Consider the following 27601-nt stretch of genomic DNA (forward strand, 5'->3'; position numbering starts at 1 on the left):
TGTTTTAACCGTAATGAACGCAAGGGAGTGCTAAATTCAGGCAGCTATGCTGAAGCTAGCGAGATCCCTTGCTTTTATTGAAACCATTTTTGACATTTGGTCGCATTCATTTGTTTTTTTTCTCAGTGAATTACCATACAATACCTTGACTCGGATATATGTTAGCTGAAAATGTGTTGCTGGTTAAAACACAGCAGGTTAGGCAGCATCCAAGGAGTAGGAAATTCGACGTTTCGGGCATAAGCCCTTCATCAGGAAATCCTTGGATATATGTTATCAAATCAGAAACTGACTGCTACAAGTCATTGTAGTTTGCAGGTAGTACCCCCAAGTTTTCCCTCTTCTCAATCCGTGATCCTTCCAGAGGTAATATTTGGTAATCGCCCCCTTATCGTCTACTTGTTTCCACTGGTAGATGATCTTTTACTATTGGCCTACAGTAAGATCTTTAGACTTAGCTCACCCCTTTCATAAACTTAATTTTTGCAGCTGCCATTCCTGAATCTGCAGTAAATACTGAGCCACTCGCTCACTGATCCCATTTCCTTAGGTCTCTCATTTTGCTCAAATCACCAAGCCATCCCTGCCCAACTTCATGGACTTTCTTAATCCCCATTCCCCAATGTCCTGCGAAAACAGCAATCTTCCTCTTTCTTGAACTCGACCTGCTAGGGGGACCTCTCCATGCCCAAGTGACAGACCCTGTTCTACTCAACCAATGACCCACAATCCTGTCTCCTTCATCCCCCAATGTTCCTCTCTCCTTGGTAACACCACCTCCCCTCATTTCCTGAGTTATTGCCAATTGCCAATCCTATTAATTGTTCCAGACAAACATTTCACCAGAATGGTACAGAGCTGTAACAAGGTATGTTAGTTGCAAAAGATACAATCATCTTCCATGGTTCCATAACCTGCAGAAAGTGCAGGAGCTGTTTAAAATATCCATACCATTCTTCAATAAGCAATTGAGTCTTTTGAGGGTAATTTGGGGACGAGGGAGAATAGAGTCATCCAGTACAGAAATGCTCATCAATGCTGACCAAGTTTCCCAAACTAAACTTTTCCACTTGCCTGCATTTGGCCCACATCCCTCCAAACCTTTCCTATTCATGTACCTGTCCGAATATCTTTCAAATATTATAATTGTACCTGCATCTACCACTTCCTCTGGCAATTCATTCCAAATAAGAACCACGCTCTGTGTGGAAAAATTGGACATCAGGTTCCTTTTAAATCTTTCTCCTCCAACCTTAAAAATATGCTCTCTAGTTTTGGACTCCCTACCCTCAGGAAAGGACTTTTGCTATTCAACTTACCTATACTCCTCATGATGTTATAAATTTTTATAAGATCACCCCTCAACCCACTACACTTGAATGATAAAAGTCCCAGGCTATTCAGCCTGTCCTTATAACGCAAATCCTTCTGTCCCAGTGACATGCTTGTGAATCTTTTCTGCACCCTCTCCAATTTCATAATGTAGCAGGGCAATCAGAATTGTACACGGTACTCCAAAGCTGGCTTCACCAACGTCCTGTAAACGTAACATGACATTGCAACTCCTATACTCAGTGGGCTGAGCTGTTAGGGCAAGCATGCCAATTATTGGCACCACATATGCATGCATGCCAAAAGGTTACATATGATTGAATCAGGTCAATGATGTGCAAAGTGTATGTAGATTCATTCCATTGGCCTCAGTGTTTTGAGGATGCTATTTATGTTACATGTGTATATTGCAGCTGCCGAATAATCACAGTACTGAGCAGCGACTTTGTTTCTGATATTGCGCACATGGGATCATTGGAATCATCACCAATAGATATATGAACAGAAGCTATGTCATTTCTGTGGTCATCATTAAAAAGGTCCAGAGAAATGGATAAGAACAAATGTTTCTGAAAGCCCTGGATAAACATCAACCTCTAGTGGATGTGAAGCAGCCATAATTGAGGTACTGTTATAATAAGCAAAGATGCAAGGGTTTCACAATTGCTTGTCTTCTCTGAAATACCACACAGATCAGCAAGGAGCTCTGTTTAGAGGTTGCAGTCAGATAGAGTCATAGAGATGTACAGCATGGAAACAGACCATTCGGTCCAACCCTTCCATGCTGACCGGATATCCTAACCCAATCTAGTCCCACCTACCAGCACCTGGCCCATATCCCTCCAAACCCTTCCTATTCATATACCCATCCAAATGCCTCTTAAATGTTGCAATTGTACCAGCCTCCACCACTTCATCTGGCAGATCTTTACACACATGTACTATCCTCTGTGTGAAAAAGTTGTCCCTTAGGTCCCTTTGATATCTTTCCCCTCTCACCCCGACCCCAGGGAAAAGACTTTGCCTATTTACCTTATCCATGCCCCTCATAATTTTGTAAACCTCTATAAGGACACCCCTCAGCCTCCAACACTCCAGGGAAAACAGCCCCAGCCTCTCCTGATAGCTCAAATCCTCCAACCCTGGCAACATCCTTGTAAATCTTTTCTGAACCCTTTCAAGTTTCACAACATCTTTCCGATAGGAAGGAGACCAGAATTGCACGCAATATTCCAACAGTGGCCTAACCAATGTCCTGTACAGCCGTAACATGCCCTCCCGACTCCTGTACTCAATACTCTGACCAATAAAGGAAAGCATACCAAACGTCGTCTTCACTATCCTATCTACCTGTGACTCCACTTTCAAGGAGCTATGAACCTGCACTCCAATGTCTCTTTGTTCAGCAACCTTACCATTAAGTGTATAAGTCCTGCTAAGATTTGCTTTCCCAAAATGCAGCACCTTGCATTTATCTGAATTAAACTCCATCTTCCACTTCTCAGCCCATTTGCCCATCTGGTCAAGATCCTGTTGTAGTCTGAGGTAACCCTCTTCGCTGTCCACTACACCTCCAATTTTCGTGTCATCTGCAAACTTACTAACTGTACCTCTTATGCTCGCATCCAAATCATTTATGTAAATGACAAAAAGTAGAGGACCCAGCACAGATCCTTGTGGCACTCCACTGGTCACAGGCCTCCAGTCTGAAAAACAACCCTCCACCACGACCCTCTGTCTTCTACCTTTGAGCCAGTTCTGTATCCAAATGGCTAGTTCTCCCTGTATTCCATGAAATCTAACCTTGCTAATCAGTGTCCCATGGGGAACCTTGTCAAACCCACCATGATATTCAGTATATCTGCAATATAACACTTCTTCCACTGAAGCCAACAAGAATCTTAAGTTATTTCCTGCAAATCAGATTTACATTCATTTCATTTTTGTATTCACTGATCAACATTTGTTGGCCATTTCTAGTTACCCTTGAAAAGGTGATGGTGAGCGGTCTTCTTCAACTGCTGCAGTCTATGCCCTATAGAGTCCCACCCAATTACTCTACATTTACTCCTAACTAATGATAGGGAATATGTCTGGGTGGGTTACTCTTCAGAGGTTGGATGTGGACTTGTTGGGCCAGATGGTCTGTTTCCACACAATAGAGATTCTATAATTCTAATTTAAGGCACAGCAGCTAAGGGAACAGCTATGAGCAGGGGGTAATCTCTGCAGGTCTGAGGGGTTGTGCTTAAATGCATACATTTATGGTAAATAAACAAGGTAAATGAACATGTAGTGCAGATTAAAATTGGCAGGTACAGTGATGTGAGCATCATAAAGACATGGTCGCAAGGGGAGCAAGCCTGGGAACAACATATCTAAGGATACACATCCCATTGGAAGGACAATCAGATGGGCAGAGGGGGAAGGGTTGCCTTGTTATGAAGGAATGAAATTAAATTAAATTGGTAGCAAGACGCAATATCGGGTCAGAAACTGTTGAATCTGTGTGGGACCATAAAGGATTAAAGATCCTGATGAGAATTGTATACAGGCCTTGTAGCAGTCATTAGGATGTGGGCAGAAAAAGAAAGCAGGAGATAGAAAAGGCATGTAAGAAAGGCACTATTGCACTAATCATGGGACACTTCAATACGTAGGTGGACTGGGAAAAATCAGGTTGGCAATGGATCCCAAGGAAATGAATTTTTGGAATGTCTACAATCTGTCATTTTGGAGCAGCTTGCAGTAGAGCTGACTAGGGAACATTGCATTTGGTGACGAGTAATTGGACAGACTTGATTAGGGAGCTTAAGGTGAAGGAATCCTTTGGGGACAGTGACCATAACATCATCGAATTCACCCTGCAGTTTTGAGAGGGAAAAGTTGGAATTGAGTGTAATGGCATTACAGCTGAAAATGTGTTGCTGGTTAAAGCACAGCAGGTCAGGCAGCATCCAAGGAATAGGAAATTCGACGTTTCGGGCATAAGCCCTTCATCAGGAATGAGGAGAGTGTGCCAAGCAGGCTAAGATAAAAGGTAGGGAGGAGGGACTTGGGGGAGGGGCGATGGAGATGTGATAGGTGGAAGGAGGTCAAGGTGTGGGTGATAGGCCGGAGTGGGGTGGGGGCGGAGAGGTCAGGAAGAAGATTGCAGGTTAGGAGGGCGGTGCTGAGTTGAGGGAACCGACTGAGACAAGGTGGGGGGAGGGGAAATGAGAAAACTGGAGAAATCTGAGTTCATTCCTTGTGGTTGGAGGGTTCCCAGGCGGAAGATGAGGCACTCCTCCTCCAGCCGTCGTGTTGTTATGTTTTGCCGGTGGAGGACCTGCATGTCCTCGGTGGAGTGGGAGGGAGAGTTAAAGTATTGAGCCACGGGGTGGTTGGGTTGGTTGGTCCGGGCGTCCCTGAGGTGTTCTCTGAAGCGTTCCGCAAGTGAGCGGCCCGTATCCCCAATATAGAGGAGGCCACATCGGGTGCAGCGGATGCAATAGATGATGTGTGTGGAGGTACAGGTGAACTTGTGGCGGATATGGAAGGATCCATTGGGGCCTTGGAGGGAAGTGAGGGAGGAGGTGTGGGCGCAAGTTTTACATTTCCTGCGGTTGCAGGGGAAGGTGCCGGGAGTGGAGGTTGGGTTGGTGGGGGGTGTGGACCTGACGAGGGAGTCATGAAGGGAGTGGTCTTTGTGGAACGCTGATAGGGGAGGGGAGGGAAATATATCCCTGGTGGTGTGGTCCGTTTGGAGGTGGCGGAAGTGACGGCGGACGATACGTTGTATACGGAGGTTGGTGGGGTGGTAGGTGAGAACCAGTGGGGTTCTGTCTTGGTGGCGGTTGGAGGAGCGGGGCTCAAGGGCGGAGGAGCGGGAAGTGGAGGAGATGCGGTGGAGGGCATCGTCGATCACGTCTGGGGGGAATCTGCGGTCCTTGAAGAAGGAGGCCATCTGGGCTGTGCGGTGTTGGAACTGGTCCTCCTGGGAGCAGATGCGGCGGAGACGAAGGAATTGGGAATATGGGATGGAGTTTTTGCAGGGGGCAGGGTGGGAGGAGGTGTAGTCCAGGTAGCTGTGGGAGTCAGTCGGTTTATAGTAGATGTCTGTGTTGAGTCGGTCGCCCGAGATAGAAATGGAAAGGTCTAGGAAGGGGAGGGAGGAGTCTGAGACAGTCCAGGTGAATTTGAGGTCGGGATGGAAGGTGTTAGTAAAGTTGATGAACTGTTCAACCTCCTCGTGGGAGCACGAGGCAGTGCTGATACAGTCATCGATGTAGCGGAGGAAAAGGTGGGGGGTGGTGCCAGTGTAGTTGCGGAAGATGGACTGTTCCACATATCCTACGAAGAGACAGGCATAGCTGGGGCCCATGCGGGTGCCCATGGCAACTCCTTTAGTTTGGAGGAAGTGGGAGGATTGAAAAGAGAAGTTATTCAGGGTGAGGACCAGTTCAGTCAGTCGAAGGAGGGTGTCAGTGGAAGGGTACTGGTTGGTGCGGCGGGAAAGGAAGAAGCGGAGGGCTTTGAGTCCTTTGTGATGGGGGATGGAGGTGTACAGGGACTGGATGTCCATCGTGAAAATAAGGCGTTGGGGACCGGGGAAGCGAAAATCCTGGAGGAGGTGGAGGGCGTGGGTGGTGTCCCGAACATAGGTGGGGAGTTCTTGGACTAAAGGGGACAGAACCGTGTCGAGGTATGCAGAGATGAGTTCGGTGGGGCAGGAGCAGGCTGAGACAATGGGTCGGCCGGGGCAGTCAGGTTTGTGGATTTTGGGCAGGAGGTAGAAACGGGCGGTGCGGGGTTGTGGGACTATGAGGTTGGAGGCGGTGGATGGGAGATCCCCTGAGGTGATGAGGTTATGGATGGTCTGGGAGATGATGGTTTGGTGGTGGGAGGTGGGGTCATGGTCGAGGGGGCGATAAGAGGAGGCGTCCGCGAGCTGGTGTTTGGCCTCAGCGGTATAAAGGTCGGTGCGCCAAACTACTACCGCGCCTCCCTTGTCTGCCGGTTTGATGGTGAGGTTGGGATTGGAGCGGAGGGAGTGGAGGGCTGCACTTTCTGAGGGTGAGAGGTTGGAGTGGGTGAGAGGGGTGGACAGGTTGAGTCAGTTAATGTCGTGGCAGCAGTTGGCTATAAATAGATCGAGGGCGGGTAAGAGGCCAGCACGGGGTGTCCAGGTGGATGGGGTGCGTTGGAGGCGGGAGAAGGGGTCGTCAGAGGGTGGGCGGGAGGGCTATAAATAGATCGAGGGTGGGTAAGAGGCCAGCACGGGGTGTCCAGGTGGATGGGGTGCGTTGGAGGCGGGAGAAGGTGTCGTCAGAGGGTGGGCGGGAGGTAATGGCATTACAATTGAGTAAAGGTAGCTACAAAGACATGAGGGAGGAGCAGGCCAGGGTTGATTGAAAGGGGAGCCTAGCAGGTGTTATGAAGTTGAAGGTGTGTACTGTACTTTCAAGAGAGTGTGAATTCTGTTTTGAATGGAGAACTTACAAGTACCCGTGTATATAACTAGATGGCAGTCCCAGAGTGCGCTGGAAAATTGAAGATATGTAACATTTGGCTGTAAAATGGATATCTAAGGTTTGGTTGCTGTTTTGACAACAATTCGAATTTAACCAATCAGTTAAAACTATGCCCCAGGATACTAAAATCCAATCAAGTTTGAACTTATTGTTTTGGCAACATCAAACCAACGAGACACTCTGATGTTGGGAATATAAAAAAAAAGACATTTTGAAAATTGGAGAGAGAGCAAGTGCCATTGAAATACATCCAAGAAATTAGGAAACACACTCTATCAAAGGTACCTTTACAGATGAAGCATACTTGTAAAAAGAAAGAAGACGACCTAAGGAATTCAGCAGCTGGAATAGTGACGTCACAGAAGACAACAGCAGCTGTGTGGTTTTGAAATTAAGTTGGTGTAACTTTAATAAGTATCTTATTGGAATGGCATGTTGTTATAGAGTTGGAAGCAGATAATAAACAGTTAAGAGAAAGGTGGGGGTGGGCTTAGAGTTGTAAATAGTTGTTGTTTAATGGTCACTTTTAAAGTTAAAAAATAAACTGATGCTATTGTCTTTAAATAGTGGAATTTGGGAGTTCTCTGTCACTCATATTTTAACAGATTACGAGGCTAGGTGAGCTCTTCTCGGTGTTTGGCTTAATTAACGGAGGGGTTCACCACTGCATCGTAACACAGGGAACACAGTGAGCAACAATGACAGGAGTTTCTGGGAATAATACTGGAGTCACAGCAGAAATTAATCCCAATAAAGAAGAAATTTGCTAAGGTGAGGACAAGGCAACCATGGATGACAAGGGAAGTCTGGAACAAAAAAGCACTACTAGGTATTCCTCTGGACTGTGGACACCGCACTGACTTTACAGGCAACTGTACCAGGAGGCTGGCTGAGTCTAGTGCTCTTGACGAAAGACAACGGCCCTCCTTTCAGTCAACCCATCTCCCAGGACATCCAGGCCCTCTCAATGAAGCAGCATGCTAATTTGCTACTGTTGGCCATCTCCAGGTCAATTCTTCCCACACTGCAACAGTAGCTTCTATCTTGCACCAATTGTTCTGGTGCACAGCTGGGCTCAAATACTACACTAGTGGTATGAATCCTGAAAGGTTTCAGCAGTGAGGAGTACTTCCCCCATTGGCGAGTGTAAGGTAGTGCAAGAATAGTGTGTTATGAGGCAAAATGCATACACGATGAGGGGAGCAGCAGATGATAGTTTGGGAAATGCTTCATAAAGCTTCCCAAAAATGACACAAGATGAATTTTGGTAAAATCCAACCCAAGGGTTAGAATGGCAGGTCACAAATACAAGGTTTTCACTTCCATGAGTGTACAAAAGTATTTTTCAAACTTTTCTTGGAGGACATGAGACCTGTTGATCAGGGATGGGTGCAGCAGTCTTCATTTGTTGAACAGGAAAAAGGCTTCAGCAGTTTGGTAGGGGTTCAGGAACTCAGGGTGCCCCATCCAGACGTTAAAGTTCTAAATTGCTGCAAGGTGGTGTTAGACGGGAACTTTTGATTGAGGGAGGCTCGTTGCAGGTAAAGGGACATCTGGCAAGTGAGAGACTTCCCAAAGCAATATAGCAAGAGTTTCTGTTAGTGTGAAGGGCGGGGCTGGCAGAACTTGGAATACTGGAAGACTAGAGATAATGAGACCCTGGTCAAGAGAAAGAAGAAAGCATATGTCAGGAATAGAAAGCTGGTACAAAATTAACCCTTTTAGGAGTATAAGAGCAGTAGCAGTATACATAAGAGCGAAATCAGAAGGGTAAACAGAGATCATGAGGTAGCTTTGGCAGATAAGGTAAAGTGGAATCCAAAGAGATTATATCATTATATGAAGGGCAAAAGCAAAACTAGGGAGAGAATACAGCCCTTAAAGATCAACAAGGTCAGCTATGTGTGGAGCCACGGGAGATGGTGACATCCTAAATGAATATTTATTTTCAGTATTTATTGTGGAGAAAGACATTGAAGCTAGGGAACTTGGAAAGTAGATAGTGATGTCTTGAAAAGTACAGCAGTTCAGGCAGCATCGGTGGAGCAGTAAAATCGACATTTCGGGCAAAAGCCCTTCATTGGATGGTGAAGAAGGCATTTGTCATACTTGCCTTCAACAGTCAAAGCAATGAGTACAGGAGTTGGGATGTCATGATGCAGCTGTACTGGACATTGATAAGACTACATTTGGAGTACTTCATACAATTCTGGTTGCCCTACTGTAAGAAGGATGCTATTAAACTGGAAAGGTTGCAAAAAAAGATTTGCAATGATGGAACCAAGAATAGAAATTTTGAGTTCTAAGGAGGGGCTGGATTGGTTAGTACATTTTACCTGGAGCTTAGGAGGCTGAGAGGTGACTTTTTAGAGGTTTATAAAATCATAAGGGACAAGATAGGGTGAATAGCTAAAGCATTTTCCCCAGGTGGGACAGTACAAAACAAGAGGGCATAGATTTAAGATGAGAGAGTAAAGATTTAAAAGGGACCTGAGGGGCAACTTTTTCGCACAGAGGGTGGTGTGCAAATGGAAAAAGCTGCCTGAGGAATTGGTAGAACTAAGTACAATTACAACATTAAAAAGACACTTGGAAAGGCACATGGATAGAAAATAAAGGTATATGTGCCAAACACAGGCAAAAGTTCAGGTGAGGCTATCTGGTTGGAATGAACAAGTTGGGCTGAAGGGCCTGTTTCCATACTGTATGACTCCATCTCCACCATTTCACTCCCAACTCCACTCCACCACAGGTAGATAGCAAAGAATAATTAGCATGGTGGTGAAGTTCACAATGAGGAACATGTTTTGAACAATAGGATCATTCTGAGTAATGTCAGAGAGTAATAGGAATCAGAAATGTGCCCAAAATGTTGTTGAAGCTACGTTAATTGGAAGTAACTAAACCAAGATTGATAATTTCTTGTTAGTAACAGGTACATGTATTGCAAAATACAAAACCATCAGTAGATGCAACCAAAGAACAGACCAGTCCTGATTCAATGGTGAAACAAATTTGATGCTTTTATTGGCCGATACCTACACTATGATCGATATTCCATCATTTGGAGATAACCTCTGATTTGTTTTCTTCTCTCTGAACCATCTCCTTAATGTCAAATGATTTGACAGAAATACATTGCCAAAGTCAGAGAAGGACAGAGTGAACCTCCTCTCTGTGCCACTGCCCAGTGACCCTATGTTGGAATGGTTTTGTCACTGTCCTTGATCAGGCCAAACAGGTCTTGTGGATGCCAAAATGGGCTAAGCCACAAGCGTACCCAACACAAACACAAATGACTATGACAATCTGGATGAACCCTACAATCTCTCATTACCCAGCATGTCCCTCCCAACCCCAAGAGATACATGAGTGATGGATGGATCCCATTCACCTCCCAAGAGAAGGACAATCACTACCTGCAAGTCATGCAGGCTCAGCCATTGACCAGTTCAAGTCTTTGTGTGATTTACCTTGACAATTTTGGATTTTTGCCCTGCCTCATCTGCATGTAGATGTATCTACTCCATCCCAGTGGCAGTTGTTGAGCTATTGGCTGTGGGCACTGACTTCACACCTGAGAGTTCAGATAAGGAAGTGGGACAGGTGCAACAGCCCTAACCTCGGCTGCTTAGATGATTTTGGCACCCTGGATGGCACAATGGTATTTTTGAAAGGGTGTTCAAAATCATTGTGACCAGACCAAGTAAATAGCAAGAAACTGTTCTCATTGGCAGAAATGCTGTGAACCAAAGAACACAGATACAGAATAACAAAAAAACTCATGGGAAGATAGGGAAAATCTTTTTCTACACTGCCAATAGTTATATCTGGAGTGCACCGCCTGAAAATGTGGTCATATTTAAAAAAGTCATCTTCCGCCTGGGAACCCTCCAACCACAAGGGATGAATTCGGATTTCTCCAGTTTCCTCATTTCCCCTCCCCCCACCTTGTTTCAGTCAGTTCCCTCAGCTCAGCACCGCCCTCCCAACCTGCAATCTTCTTCCTAACCTCTCCGCCCCCACCCCACTCCAGCCTATCACCCTCACCTTGACCTCCTTCCACCTATCACATCTCCATCACCCCTCCCCCAAGTCCCTCCTCCCTACCTTTTATCTTAGCCTGCCTGGCACCCTCTCCTCATTCCTGATGAAGGGCTTATGCCCAAAACGTCGAATTTCCTATTCCCTGGATGCTGCCTGACCTGCTGTGCTTTAACCAGCAACACATTTTCAACTGTGATCTCCAGCATCTGCAGACCTCATTTTTTACCCATATTTAAAAATCACACAGCATCAGATTATAGTACAACAGGTTTATTTAGAAGTACAAGCTTTTGGAGCGCTGCTCCTTTATCAGGTAACTAGTGGGGCAGGATCATAAGACACAGAATTTATAGTAAAAAATCAAAGTGTCATACAATTGATGCGATGTATTGAACAAACCTAGATTGCTGTTAAGTCTTAAATCACTTAGAATGGAGATACAGGTTTCGATTATTAGTATGTAAATCCCAGAACTTCTTTCAAGTCACAGTCCCAAGATAACTTAAGGTTTTATCAGTATAAAAAAAGTGACATCTCAGCTCAGAAAATGCATAAAAGGTGTGAGGTCTGTCTGTATCCCAACCTTACCTGATGAAGTTAGACGATAGCCTGGTGTTATTTAATTTGGATTTAAATTTGGATTAGTAGATGAACAGAACAAAAATGTAGACAACCAGGAAAAGGTGGAGACTGAAACTTGCAGTTATGCTCTTGCACAGAGCCACCACACTCTTCAGTTTGAATAGCATTCTTCTGTGCTGTAACCATTCTGTGATTTATGATTCCAACTGCACTCTGTTAATTCTGACCCTTAACTTTACCAAATATAACCACTCCATCAGCTGTGTTTTCAACTGCCTAGACTTTATGCTATGTAATTTTAAACCTTTCTGCCTCTACTTCTCTTTAAGAAGCTCATTAAAACCAATCTCTTTGACAAAGCTTTTAGCCATCTGCCCTAATATCTCATTATGTTGTCACATTTTGTTTACAATGCCCCTGTGAACCGCTTTGGAATGTTGTATTATGTAAAAGACATTCTATAAATACTAGCGGTTGTAAAAATTATGTGAATCCTTTTTCACCTTTTGCTTCATTCTGATAGTTCAATTTCTAGTTTCCCTAAAATGAAAGCTGACCATTATAACATTAATTTTTGAAAAAAAGTCCCTGTATTGCCACATTTTGTTTGATTTCTAGAATACCAATGCTTTCAAGTCTAAAATTACATCTTTTAAGTTCTGTCATTCATTTCAGAAGTTTATAGATGATGTCATACAAATTGTCACTGGCTCATTGAAAATAAGTTCTAAAAACAAGGTTTCGTCAATTATGTTCTAGAATTTAGAGATTGATTTAATTCTGTTCACAACGTGTACATACCTCCAATTTTCAGCATAAAATGTTGGAACATTAACATTGTGTTAATCATCCTTTTCCAAGGATTAAAATTATGTGGCACTGCATTAAATGTTAGTTGTTCTTTGGAATATTAAGTCTAAAAATACAGTCCAAGGATCATTATTTGTCCAGGCTTTAAAAGATAACTCAGAAATAATGAGGTGTCATAATTCTTGGCAACCATTGATCAACAATAAAATACTTCCCTCTCTGTATCATGACGCACTGGGTAGGGACAGAATCCAGCATGTGTCTGGTCATTTAATTAAAAAGTAGATTAATCATATGCCTTTTTTTGGTAATTTTAGCAAGGATTAGAATTTGATTCTGTAAATTAATTTAATAACTATATCTCAATGAACAAATAATTTCTTACTATTGGATTGTGTTTTGACCTAGTTATGAGTATGTATAATTCTCATCTAGATCTATTTTATGGGTGATTATACATCCATAATCTACATGTAGTAGAGCCTTTGGGGATTAGTGACCACAATATGATTAAATTTAAGATTAACTGGCAATACACACTGAATACAGCCAGTTCATAAACATATGATTGTAGTAAACGTTCAGTTGAAATATTTTGGGATGGTTTAAATTAAATGAACTGGAAATAGTAATAAAATAATCTCAAAACAGATATTGTAGCAACTGTAGAAAACATCTTTTCACTGCATTTCTTATGCCAGCTAAATTTCCAGAGCATCTTTTGTTTTTGAATCATCCGGAAAAAGAATATTTTAGAGAAGTTGTTCATGAAGAAATGATCAGCAGTCCTTCCATGCCATGATTCATTGTCAGTCAATGATTACAAAACTGCAAGGCTTTCAGGGATGGGTGTAGGAAATTATAGGGTGTGTTATTAGGGCAGATAACTCAAGTCCAATGCTGCTTATGTAAACACGCACCTCCGATGGAAAACATTCTCACAGGCATTTTAAAAGCAAATAATTATATTAGTGATAAATCTACTTCTTTTGAAAATTTATCTTGTATGTTTAACCAAATAGGTGAAAGTGAGGACTGCAGATGCTGGAGATTAGGGTGGAGAGTGTGGTGCTGGAAAAACACAGCAGGTCAGGCAGCATCTGAGAAAGCACGATGTCTTGGGCAAAAGCCCTTCATGAGGAATGCGACTGACTTGAGGGTGTGCTGAGATACATGGGAGTTGGGGGGAGGGGGGGAAGGGAGGAAGGTAGCTGAATGTCAGCAATGTTTTCAATTTAAGATGCAAATAAAAAACATAATGTTTTATGTCCTTCAAACTTTTTCAAAATTCATCAAATAATGAACAAATTGTTCCCTCCCTGCTAGATGAAGCTGACACTCAGTTGTGTACACTGATCCATGCCAACACGCTGTGCTGCTCTCCTCTTTCCCAGGAATTCTTTGTTATTCTATCTCCTCCATCCTGGGTGGGTCCTACATAATTTTGCTTGCTGCTATATCAAAAGGTGGTTTTGATTGACTTGCATATTATTTGTGGAAATTCCTGAACTCCTATGAATCATCACTCACAACTTGCAGATACATTTCAACGGCTCATCACAGCAGCAAGAAGGCTTATGTATGAGTCAATTTTAGATTAATGGGGTGGATTACATGTCTTTGATAGCAGTAAAGTGGAGTGCTAGATCCAAAGCATGCACTGCTCAGTATAAGTCAAAAGTGGTGCTGGAAAAACACAGCAGGTCAGGCAGCATCCAAGGAGCAGGAGAATCTCCTCGGATGCTGCTTGACGCGCTGTGCTTTTCCAGCGCCACTCTAATCTAAACTCTGGTTTCCAGCATCTGCAGTCCTCATTTTGCCTGTCAAAAGTGGCCAACCAATACATGCCATGTATATTCCTTACTGCAAAAATATATAAAGCATCTAGCCTAATAAACAAGGAAACAAGTGAATTAATACTGAAGAGAATGACTAAATCAGATACCTATACCTTCACCATTGAACAATACTGCCAGTACCATTAATAGCTCAATATTTAATTCACCTTTTGGATACAAAAACCAAACGCCTCTTTAGATAGAAATGAAGCTCTCTTACAAAGTTAGACAAATTACCATCTGATCCCCTTGTCACACCATATATAAGTGGTGTGGAGTCATACAGCATGGAACTAGACCTTTTGGTCAAATTCATCCATGCTGACCAGATATCCTAAACTAATCTAATTCCATTTGCCAGCACTTGGCCCATATCCCTCTAACCCTTGCCATTCATATATCCATCCAGATGCCTTTTAAATGCTGTAATTGTCCCAGGCTCTACCACTTCTTCTGGCAGCTGATTCCATAAATGCACACACTCTGTGTGAAAAAGTTGCCCCTTAGTTTCCTTTTATGTCTTTCCCCTCTCACCCTAAACCTATGTTTAGGAGAGTCCAGAAACCCTCTAGTTCTGGACTCTCCCACCCTAGGGAAAAGAGCTTGTCTATTTATCATATCCATATCCCTCATGATTTTATAAACCTCTATAATGTGACCCCTCAGCCTCCAAAGCTCAAGGGAAACAACCCCAACCTATTCAGCCTCTCTCGATAGCTCAAAACCTCCAACCCTTGCAACATTCTTGTAAATCTTTTCTGAATCATTTCAAGTTTCACAACATCTTTCTGATTGGAAGGAAACCAGAATTGCACACAATATTCCAAATGTGGCCTAACCTGTATAGCTGCAACATGACCTCTCAACTCCTATACTCAATGCTCTGATCAATAAAGATAAACATACCAATTGCCTTCTTCACTATCCGATCTACCTGCGACTGTACTTTCGAGGAACTATGAACCTGCAGTTCAAGGTCTCTTTGTTCAGCAACACTGCCCAGGACCTTACCATTAACTGTATAAGTCCTGCTCTGATTTGCTTTTCCAAAATGCAGCACACCACTGGTCACAGACCTCCAGTCTGAAAAGCAATCCTCCACCACCACCACCCTCTGTCTTCTACCTTCGAGCCAATTCTGTATCCAAATGGCAAGTTCTCCCTGTATTCCATGAGATCTAACCTTGCTAATCAGTTTCCCATGAGGAATCTTGTCGAACGCCTTACTGAAGGCCATATAGATCACATTTACTGCTCTGCCCTTATCCATCCTCTTTGTTACTTCTTCAAAAACTCAATCAAGTTCGTGAGACATGATGTCCCATGCACAAAACAATGCTATCCCTAATCAGTCCATGCCTTTCCAAATACATGTAAATCCTGTCCCTCAGGATTCCCTCCAACAACTTGCCCACCACTGACATCAGGCTCACTGGTCTATAGTTCCCTGGCTTTGCCTTATCACCTTTCTTAAATAGTGGCACCACATTAGCCAACCTCCAGTCTTCTAGCACCTCACCTGTCACTATCAATGATGCAAATACTTTAGCAAGAGGCCCAGCAATCACTTCCCTAGCTTCCTGCAGAGTTCTAGGATACATCTGATTAGGTTCTGAGGATGTATCCACTTTCATGCATTTCAAGAGATCCAGCACTTTCTCCTCTGTAATATGGACATTTTTCAAGATGTCACCATCTATTTCCCCACATTCTATATCTTCCATGTCCTTCTCTACAGTAAACACTGATGCAAAATGCTCATTTACTATCTCCCCCATCGGCTGCGGTTCCACACATTGGCTGTTTGCTGATCTTGGAGAGGTCCTATTCTCTGACCACTCCGCCCCCACCACCACTCCGGCCTATCACCCTCACCTTGACCTCCTTCCACCTAACGCATTTCCAATGCTCCTCCCCCAAGTCCCTCCTCCCTGCCTTTTACCTTACCCTGCTGGACACATTTTCCTCATTCCTGAACAAGGGCTCATGCCCGAAACATTGACTCTCCTGCTCCTTGGATGCTGCCTGACCTGCTGCGCTTTTCCAGCAACACATTTTCAGCTCCTATGCTCTCCCTAGTTACCCATTTGTTCTTAATGTATTTATAAAATCCCTTTGGATTCTCCTTAACCGTATTTGCCACAGCTATCTCAGCTCCCCTTTTTGTCCTCCTGATTCCCTCTTAAGTATAATCTTACTGCATTTATACTCTTCTAAGGATTTACTTGATCTATCCTGTCTATGTATGTGCTTCCTTCTTTTCCTTAACCAAAACCAGAATTTCTCTAGTCATCCAGTACATACCAGATTCTCCTTTCACTCTGACAGGAATATACCGTCTCTGGACTCCCGTTATCTCATTTTTGAAGGCTTCCCATTTTTCAGCCGTCCCTTTATCTGCAAATATTTGACCCCAATCAGCTTTTGAAAGTTCTTGCCTGATACTGTCAAAATTGGCCTTTCTCCAATTTAGAACTTCAAGTTTTAGATCTGGTCTATCCTTTTCCACTACTTTTTAAAAACTAATAAAATTATGGTCATTCTCCCCAAAGTGCTCCCCCACTGACACCTCAGTTACCTGCCCTGCCTTATTTCCCAAGAGTAGGTCAAGTTTTGCACTTCCTCTACTAGGTATATCCACATACTGAATCAAAACATTTTCTTGTACACAGTTAACAAATTCCTCTCCATCTAAATCCTTAACACTATGGCAGTCCCAGTCTATGTTTGGAAAGTTAAAATCCCCTATCATAACCACCCTATTATTCTTACAGATAACTGAAATCTCCTTAGAGATCTGTTTCTCAATTTCCTGCTGACTATTAGAGAGTCTAAAATACAAATCCAATAAGGTAATCATCCTTTTTTTGTTTCTCAGTTCCACCCAAACAACTTACCTGGATGTATTCCCTGGAATACTCTCCCTAAGTACAGCAGTAATGTGAATAAAGGCAAAACAATAAACAAGTAAGATAGCTCAGTAATGACATACTTGAAATTCTGGTCTGCCAGCATCTCTTTAATGCAAATGAGATACATGTAAAACAACAACCTGCATCTTTGTAGCAGCTTGAAAATAATTCAGTGTCCCAAGGTGCTTCACTGGTGGTTCATCAATCAAAGTTTGATGTCAAAATATGAAGTCATATGACCAAAAGCTGGATCAGAGAGATTTATGTCAAAGGTGTAAACAGGTAATGAGGCAGAAAAGATTAGGGAAGAAATTCCAGAGCTTTGGATCTCAGCAGATTCTCTGTTACAATACTGGCAGAAAGACTTAAATGAACTTAAGGTTATACTGGTCTAGAAGCATCCAGTTGCTACCTATATGAAATGATGATTTTGACTCCTGTGAACGTAATGGTGAGTTGTAGAATCATACAGTTTTTAGTCACATGGTGGAAATGATTAGTAATCTGTGGCAAGTAAGAGATATGGTGTGAGTTGTAAATTGCCACAGTTGCTAGACAATTTGTGGAATTTGCCATTAGCCTAATAAAAATGGAAGCTTGCTGTCAATCATTCCATGAGTTTCAAGGCAGAGCTGTATTTTGCTATTAACATGAATAAACTTTCTACTGAAAAGGCAATCACATAACTAAGTATCTCTTTCGTCGTGAAATTTAAGGAAGAATGAAGAACCTGTACTGCAAGTCATGATGTTCCAAAACACTTTACAGCCAATAGAGTTTTTCTTTGAAGTGTGGGCGCTGTTGTAATATTGGAAAGATTACAGCCAATTTGAACATAGCAAGTTCCCAACAACAGCACTAAGATAACAATTGGACTTTTTTAAAATGTTGGCTAGCAAATAAATATTTGTCAGTACCCAAATTTGTCAGGACCCAAGAGGTATCTCTTCCTCAGAGTAGTTAGGGGAGTTGGACCTTTACTTAAAATCTCATCCAGTGGGTGTCACCTTTGATAATATAGCCCTCTCACATACTGTACTGCATTGGAGTAAATTCCAACAATACCTCACATCTTCTCTAGATGCGAAACACCTTAACTTGTCTGAACTCATTCCTGTCTAGTAAATTTTGCTTGGAGATATTTGAAGTTTAACATTTTAAAAGAATTCTTTTACATTTCTTTTCTATCTATTTGCTGGCTTGTTCCTAATCTAATCTTTCTCACCCCCTCTTCATATCTCTTTCTGCATCTAGTTTAATTGAGAAATTGTTGGAGAAGCTCAGCAGGTCTGGCAGCATTTGTGGAGAGAAATCAAGGTTAATGTTTCGCGTGGAGTGACATTGGTTCAGAGCTGCTGAGCTTTTCCAGCAATTTCTGTTTTTGTTTCTGATTTAGAGCATCCGCAATTCTTTCATTTTTAAAATCTACTTTAAATCACCTCTTGATTGGGAGCTGCCTGTGTTGGCCTGGGATGGACCCAAAGTTTAAAATCACACAACACCAGGTTATAGTCCAACAGGTTTATTTGGAAGCACTAGCTTTCAGAGCACTGCTCCTTCATCAGGTGCTTATGACCCACCCGATGAAGGAACAGCACTCTGAAAGCTAGTGCTTCCAAATAAACCTGTTGGACTATAACCAGGTCATAGAATCATAGAGATGTACAGCACAAAAACAGACCCTTTGGGCAACCCGTCCATGCCGACCAGATATCCCAACCCAATCTAGTCCCACCTGCCAGCACTTGGCCCCATATCCTTCCAAACCCTTCATATACACATCCAAATGCCTTTTAAATGTTGCAATTGTACTAGCCTCCACCACTTCCTCTGGCAGCTCATTCCACACATATACCACCCTCTGCATGAGAAACTTGCCCCTTTTATATCTTGCCCCTCTCACCCTAAACCTATGCTCTCTAGTTCTGGACTCCCCACCCCAGGGAACAGACTTTGTCTATTTTTCCTATCCATGCCCCTTATAATTTTGTAAACTTCTATAAGGTCTCCCCTCAGCCTCTGACACTCCAGGGAAAACAACCCCAGCCTGTTCAGCATCTCCCTTTAGCTCAAATGCTCCAACCCTGGCAACATCCTTGTAAATCTTTTCCGAACCCTTTCAAGTTTCACAACATCTTTCTGATAGGAAGGAGACCAGAATTGCATGCAATATTTCAACAGTGGCCTAAACAATGTCCTGTACAGCTGCAACATGACCTCCAAACTCCTGTACTCAATACTCTGACCAATAAAGGAAAGCATACCAAACCCCTTGTTCACTATCCTATCTACCTGCGACTCCACTTTCAAGGAGATATGAACCTGCACTCCAAGGTCTCTCTGTTCAGCAGCACTTCCTAGGACCTTACCATTTAGTCCTGCTAAGATTTGCTTTCCCAAAATGCAGCACCTCTCATTATCTAAATTAAACTCCATCTGCCATTTCTCAGCCCATTGGTCCATCTGATCAAAATCCTGTTGTAATCTGAGGTAACCTTCTTCGCTGTCCACTACACCTCCAATTTTGGTGTCACCTGCAAACTTACTAACTATAATTCTTATGTTCACATCCAAATCATTTATGTAAATGACGATAAGTAGTGGACCACCTCATTTCCTTTTGGTGTGTTCTGTCACTCTCTGTCCTTAGATCTTTTAACTGGCTTCGCATTTTAAGACACAAAATATTTTTATAGCTGAAACCAAGGAGGGGAAAAAGTCTCACAAGTCGGGCATATTTCACTGGAGCAAATTGCAAGACCAATTATCCCGGAGCATTTGGTGAAAAAGGTAGGTTAATGATTCAGGTGAAAATTCTTCAATGGAACAAAAGTAGTGTGAATGAAACACGAAAGACAATGATGAAGAGTCATCTCGACTCGAAATGTTAGCTTGCTTTCTCCTGGATGCTGCCTGGCCTCCTGTGATCTCCAGCACCTTTCGTTTTCAGGTGGGAAAGGACTAAGTCGTTCGAGTGGCGTGTAAATGTTTAAATGAAATAAACATTATTGGAGGGGGCGGGTTTCTTGTAAAATTACACCCTAATCTCAGTTGAAAGTTCAATACGATGTTGCATTGTTTTGGGGAAAAATAAAATACAACGTAAAACACCAGTAGAACGAAAACGTGGAGTTTGGTGTCCCTGTGATTGGAACAATGGTTACAGTTTGTATCTGAGTCCATTCAAGGTGCACTAGTCTTCCAAAGCCCAGCCTCCTTTCATTCATTCAATCCCACGACAAAGCTCGAGGGGCGGGACGTGTGAGTGACAGCGCGTTAGACCAATAGAAAAACTCAAGCCCCGCCCTCGCGCGGCCCCGTGTGGCGCCGCTGGCCAATGGAAGCCGAGATACCGGGCCGGGGGGGTGGGGGCGGGCGGAAGGGCGGAGGCGCGGGATGTGATTGGCCGTCGGGGGTCTGAAGGGGGCGGGGAGTCTCCCCTGTTGTTATGGCTGTGCGCTGGCGGCGTCTCCCCGTCCGACCAACATGGCTACGGCAGGCAGCGGCACCACCGGCTCCACTCTCCTGCTGCCCCTCAGCGAGGCGATCAATCTCTCTATTGATCAGGTACCGTAACGTGGCTTAGTTTTACGACCGCTCGTGCCTTCGACGCCGCCATGTTAAAGTTTGAATTCGCATTCGGAGTGTTTCACCTTCCCCCCCCCCCCACCACCTCGAGCCGGTGTTGGGGAGGGGTAATGGTGTTGTAAATAACCATCTTCCCCCCCCCCCCCCCCCCCCCCTCAGCTCCTGGAATATTTACGTAGCAACCATTCCCCCCCCCCCCCCCCCCTCCAGCTAGGCAGTGGACGATCGAATATTCCCCCTGGGTACAAGGTCTCTGCCGTAGCTTCCCTCCCCAGATCAATGCCAGTTACTTGATCCCTTCTCCACCCCCTCCCCCCGCCATAATAATCTGTGGGTGGGTGATTTGTTGTTGTATTTTAATTAATGACGCCTCTCTTCCTAACCAGCTCTTGTCATTTTATTTTTTTTAAAAAAACATTAAATATCCCCTGTTTTTGTAAGCTCTTGTGAATTCGATGTGATTTGTTTCCTCTTGTGAGATCGATGTGAGTTATTTTTCTCTCTTTCTTCCCCCCCACCCCACGTCACTCAATGTCCGTGTCCAAGTCTGTGCCTCGGTTAAAGGAAGATTAGTTATATCTGCCTGTCAGAACACCAGAACTCGCCCCCCTCAAGTTGCTGAGTCCCTGCACTGTACTCGGTCCTCTCGCTGTTGTTGTCGCAGACCCGCGGACTCCACTGTTGTTGTTGTTGTTGTTGTTGTTTGTGTAAACGTTCTGCCTCATTGCCTTGGCAAGAATCCCCCCCCCCCCCCCCCCCCCAGCCAGCTTTCCCGGTAGATTCCGAACATCTCGTCGATGTAAAGTGGTGCACCGGCGAAGTTTCAACGCTGGCTGTAAACTTGATTCTGAAGAAGTTTCAGCAAGTGTGATGTCCAGATTGTCGAGCTTACTTGCGAACTTACTGATTTTTAGGTTGGACGAATGTTATTGCCTCGATGTCTTGTGTGTGGAACTACAGGACAGTGTTTGGCGGTCCATTTCGAAGTACAAGGCGTCCCCTATCCCATCCCCCAATTTGTCTGAACTTGTACTGATATTTGCGTCTGCGATCTACTCAAACGTGCATGCGAACTGAAAAAGATGAGATACTTCAGCGTTTTAGTATAGTATAGGGCATTTGTACACTTCCAGGGCAGCTTGGATATTTGTGATGTGAAGGTTCAGGGAAATTATTTTTGCTCCCTCCATTCTCCACCTAGTATTGGCACCACGTATTCCAAAGGCATTGGTGGCTTAATTTTCCACATTGTGTTAAGCAATTACTTACTGTTTTGCCATTTTTATTTAAAAGCCCCAGAGTTGATGCCATTCGGAAAGTGATTATGTATTAGAGGAAGAATGACAGTTGATAAGGTGATTGAGATGGAATCAACTGTGCTGCAGGTGAAACAACAGTCATTGTAAACTAAGAGCAACAAGTGCACCTCTGGTTTTAATCCAGATAGTTTGTTTGAAAATTAAATTACGCTGGTATAAAAGCTTTGATCACATGGTGGCCTAACATTGCAATTTTTTTGCCAGTTATTGATAGGTATACTTGTACTAATTAAAAACACCTCTTTCATTCTTGGGGATGTAAATGTTGCTTGCAAAGCCAGCATTTGTTGTCTCTAATAATGCTTTATAAAGTCCATGTGATGGTACATATCTTGTGATGAATAAGAGTTCCAGGATTATGAATCAGTGATAGTGAAAGAAAGGAGAACTATTTCCAAATCTGCCGTGTTTCTCCGAGGTAAACTTTAGTGTTTCTATGAGTGTGCTGCTGCTGTTCTAAATGGCAGAGATTTTGCTTGGTAAGTACTGTCAACTTGTGGAGTTGCCAATCTGTTGATGGGGCAATGAGTGAATATTCAACAATGCCAATTGTGTTTCATGATTTGGAGATGCCGGAGTTGGACTGGGGTGTACAAAGTTGAAAATCACACAACACCAGGTTATAGTCCGACAGGTTTATTTGGAGGCATGAGCTTTCGAAAACTAGTGTTTCTAAATACCCGGTGTTGTGATTTTTCAACTTGGGGTTTCACATCTGTAAATGTCTTAAGACACCTTTTCTTGCAGAAGCATTATGAAGCTAAAAGTGGTCATGTAGCTGACATGAGGATAGATACTGAAACCTTGCACAAAGGTCTAGGTTTTAAGGAGCAACCTAATAGAGGAATGAAAGGTAAAGAGGAGGAAAGAGTTGCATGTAGCCAGCTCAAAGCTCAGCTGCAAGCGGTGGAGAGAAAATTAGGGATTCTCAAGAGACCAGAATTAGATGAGTGCAAATATTTGGAGGTTATGGGGCTGAAGGAGTTTTAAGAGGTGGGAGCATTGGGGGACTTTGAAAGAGGGATGAGAATTTTTAAAATATACTGACTCCTGATCAAGCATTAATGTAGGGTAGCAAAAATGGAACTGATAAGTAAATGGGACTTCATTAGATTAGATTAGATTACTTACAGTGTGGAAACAGGCCCTTTGGCCCAACAAGTCCATACCGATCCTCCAAAGAGCAACCCACCCAGACCCATTTACCCCTTCACCTAACTCTATGGGCAATTTAGCACAGCCAATTCACCTAACCTGCACGTTTTTGGACTGTGGGAGGAAATCGGAGCACCCGGAGTAACGAGGAGATACGAGGAGAATGTGCAAACTCCACACAGACAGTTGCCTGAGTTGGGAATTGAACCCGGGTCTCTGGCGCTGTGAGGCAGACTTGGTATAAGTAGGAAGACGGGAAGCAATTTTTTTGGATGAGTTCAAGTTTATGGACAGCAGGATATTGTAGATGACCACAGATTTAGGATTAGTCAAGTCTTGAGATAATAAAGGCATGGATAAAGGGTTTAGAAACAAGTGAGCCGAAGCAAGGCAAATATTGGTTGGTGTCAGAGATGGAAAAAGACAATCTTAGTTGTTCTATGGATATGTGGATGAAAGTTCATATCTTGGTTAAATATTTCATTAACGTTGTCAACATCCTGGTTCAGCCTTTAAGGGTTCCAGGATGATGGATGAAGTCCCTGAGCTAGGCAACAGAGTTTGTAGCATGGAATGAAGGCAGCAGCTTGGTATTCCCAATGTTTAGTTGGAGGAAGTTTCTAACTATTTTGGTCCTGGATGTCGGATAAGTGAGACATCCTCCATCAGAGGACAAAGTAGCCTGTTTGATTGATGTGTTTCTTTTTTATATTTGTTGAAGGAATAATAATAGACTCCTGAATTGTGCAATGGAGATGGATGAAAGGATCTATTGAGTCAAGAAGTGAATCATGTTGCTGGATATCCAGTCTCCGACCTGCTTTTGTCACCTCCAGTATTTGTGGCTGGCCCAACTAAATTCCTGGTCAGTGGACCAAGATGTTGCTGGGAATTTGCCAATGGTCACAAAGCTGAATGCAATAGCAAGTCGTTTAAACTTTCTCTTGTTGGAGAAAGTCATTGTTTGCTACAAGTTAATTGTCACTTCTCAGCTCAAACCTATTTGTTCAAATTTCACTGTATGCAGACATCATTTGCTTCATTATCTGAAGAATTGCGCAGTAATCAGAAAACATTTGTATTTCTGACCATAAGATGAAGGGAAAGGAGTAGCTGATATTGGATTGGGGTCATAACTGAGAAACTCACTTTGCATTGTCTGGAGTTGAGACAAGCATGAGAGCCAAATAGTGAAACAAGTCCAATAAATAATAACAGTTGAAATAAATGACCAATTAATTTGTACTGGAGATAGTCATTAAATGAAACTATTGGCCAGAATACATCAGCTTCCTCTGTATTTTTGAATGTTGCCATTCTAAATTTCCATGTCCAGCCAAATGGGCAGATAGACTTTGTCAGCAGCACATCAGTTGAGAGGCAAAATGTGCAATGAAAGCTTAAGTGTAAGGAATAGGAGAAAGCAGAAGTGGAGTTGCTATTAATTTCAATTTGGAGTGGAGACTTTTTTTTGTGTATGTAATAGAGGGAAAGTTTTTAAGCTAAAAGTGTAATCTTCAGAAATTGGGCAAGAAATAGAAAGGAAGAATGATCTCTGACAGATTACCTTAACCCAAATGACTTAAATTGCACTCTGAAAAATATTATTTCTACTTGTGCCATTCTTTTTAAACTATTTTATTATAATTAATTTTGAGCAAAGAGATAAACAAGTAATTTTTACACAAACTATAACTGGATTACATGATGTTTGTTAGTATTTGATATTCTGCTCTCCAGTTCAATTTTTGATGTGTTTATACTGTTGTATATGTGTATTAATTTTTTTTAAAAGCTTTTTTATAGATAATAGTTTTGGGTGGAAGCTAGTTTTTCTTTATGACCATGTTGACTATTTATTGACTCAGCTGCACATAGTGGATATGCTTATCAAAGCAGTTTTAGTAAAATGCAGAAACCAAAATGCTATGAAATGGTGGAAAAAGTCTGCTCAGTCATCATCTGCTGAATGAAACAGGATACAATTCAAATTTTCTAACCTTGAGTTAGCATTTTCAGAATTGAAATAAGCTGGGATGTAATTTGTCTTAAGTAAATAGAGGTCAAAAAGTGTTTATTGTCTGTTTGTCCCTTGGGATGTAACAAAGAATAAAGTCGGTGACAAGGTAAAAGGTCAGAGATTAAATGACAGAAATATCGATTGCCGTCTTCTTTATCTTGTACAATGACACAAGAAGCAAATGCTGGTTCAAGAAGATGTGCAAGTGTGAATACAGCAAATATAGTGTTGAGTTTTCAGAATCTCCATGTGGTAAACAAGAATATTTTATTTCAGATATGATTACATTCTCCACTTTGTGAAAGGCAATTGCTGGAATTGCTGTTGGGAAAAGGCATGTTTTTGCATCTATTTTCCCTTTTACAGTAGTTTTCAAAAGAAACTGTAGTCAAAGTACATGGTTATCCCCTTTATCCTGCTGTATTATTTGTATAGACACAATTGATTATCTGTCTCACTCCATTTTCATACCCTTTTCCACATTCCTAAAATATACTAATGATGAACATCCATAATGGTCTAGGATAAACATTTTAAGTTCCATGCTTTTGTTTTAAATGCTACTTTTCTATTTATACTATCAAAGTGAAAAATCTCCCATCTCCCCCAGCATCTTCGAACTGCCACATTTATTGCCTATTCAATTAACCTGTCTTAATCTCTTGCAGCTTCTCACAATTTATATTCCCACCTAACTTTGTATAATCAGCTAACTTGGATATGTTATTCTTGACCTCTTTTAGTCCAGTTTGAAACCACCGTGACTCTCCTTAAGTACTCTTTGGACTGAAGATGTAATGGATTCAGTGTTGACACTCTTGCTGTACAAATGTTGCTAGACATACTGATTTTCTGCAGAACTTTGTTTTCCTCTTCAATTCCAGCAGCTACAGTGTTTACTTTTATTTTGATGTTTGCCTGATTAATTGCTCAAGGGTTGGGGGAGTCCAGAACTAGAGGGCATAAGTTTAGGGTGAGAAGATTACAAATTTAAAAGGACGTAAGGGCCAACTTTTCATACAGAAGGTGTGTATGTGTAATGAGCTGTCAGAAGTAGTGGTGGATGCTGGGATAGTTACCCATCTAGATGCCCTTTAAATGTTTTATATGAATAGGAAGGATTTAGAGGGATATGGACCAAGTGTTGGCAAGTGGAACTAGATTGGGTTAGGATATCTGATCAGCATGGATGAGTTGGACCAAAGGGTCTGTTTCTGTGCTGGACATCTCTATGACTCTGATTTGATCTGTAACTTAGACTATATCAATTCATGAAGGATGGCATCGATGTCCCTTTGGACTGCAATACTTTCCAACCCCTCTCCATTTCTAAGAAATTGTCTGTTCTATTTTTCTATCATTTGTTTTTCATCTGCCATGGTCTTGCCCCATTCATGTAGTCTATCTCACTCTTTTTCAGCTTTCTTGCTTCTTTCAAAATTTGTATTTTCATTTTGTCATTAGAACGTTTGGAAAAGTAAACAATTGTAATCCTTGCATTGAATCTTGTTGCACCCAACTAGTAACGGCCTGCCATCGTGAGAATCTGTTTGTTCCTAGGCTCTGCTTTGTCTGGCAATACTTAGTCCACCCTAGTATATTACCCTCAGTCTCATGTGATCTGATTTTAATTACTAGCTTACTATCTACTTGCGTGAGACCTTATTAAAAGCTTTCTAAATGTCCAAATTTGCCACATCTACTGGTTTTCTTTCGTGTTGCGAGTAACAAAATAAGAGTCACAATAGGTTTGTCAAACATCATTTTTCTTTCATAAATCCATGTTGATTGCACCATTGTATCATCTATTTTATAAGGTGAGTTATTAATTCTTTTATTTCTAACACTCTCTACTTCTGACATCAAGCTAATAGGTTTTTAGTTCTCCATTTTCCCTCTCCTTCCCTTTTTTAAATGAGGAGGTTACATTTGTTACTTTCCAGTCTGTAGATCCGGAGAAAAATTCCTGCAGAACTTTGAAAGTATTCACTACCACCTCCAAAACTCTGGGATGTTACTCCTCTCTTTCAGGGCATTAATCACCCTTCCATCCAGTTATTGTTTCAAGTTGTATCTCCTTTTTCTAACATGATTTCTTTCAGTACCACAGTTTCACAAGTCCTTTTGTTACCCAGTGTTTCTGGAAGATTCTCTATATTCATGGAGGAATTTCTCTGCCATTTCCCTATTCTGTTTTTAAATACTCCCTTTTCTGTCTATAATGATCCTGCATTTGTTTGGTTAATCTTTCCTTGTCACATTCCTAAAAAAACCGCTTTTGCAATCCGCCTTTATTTCTCACTAATTTGCATTCACATACTATTTTTTTCCCCCTTTATCAATTCCTTAATAATCCTTTGCATTCTAAATTGCTTCCAATCTAGAGGTTAACCACATTTTATGGCATCTTTTGTAAGCCATCTCCTTTGATCTATTGCAGTCTTACTTTCATTAACCACAGTTATTCACTTTCCCTTTGTGTGTT

The 27601-nt window shown here is 42.3% G+C and overlaps 1 protein-coding gene across 1 annotated transcript in view; it reads left to right on the top strand.

Annotated features, from left to right (window-relative positions):
- The first annotated feature begins 20462 nt into the window (after positions 1 to 20462).
- The window catches only part of mboat2b (membrane bound O-acyltransferase domain containing 2b), a 131226-nt gene continuing 124087 nt past the window's right edge, over positions 20463 to 27601 (top strand). Inside the window, exon 1 of the mRNA XM_060853228.1 lies at positions 20463 to 20601. Within this exon, the coding sequence (XP_060709211.1) occupies positions 20521 to 20601 (81 nt within the window). The 5' untranslated portion in view covers positions 20463 to 20520. The remainder of the gene's footprint in view (positions 20602 to 27601) is intronic.

This window comes from Hemiscyllium ocellatum, chromosome 3 (genome assembly GCF_020745735.1).
Source record: "Hemiscyllium ocellatum isolate sHemOce1 chromosome 3, sHemOce1.pat.X.cur, whole genome shotgun sequence".
In the NCBI taxonomy this organism is placed as follows: Eukaryota; Metazoa; Chordata; class Chondrichthyes; order Orectolobiformes; family Hemiscylliidae; genus Hemiscyllium; species Hemiscyllium ocellatum.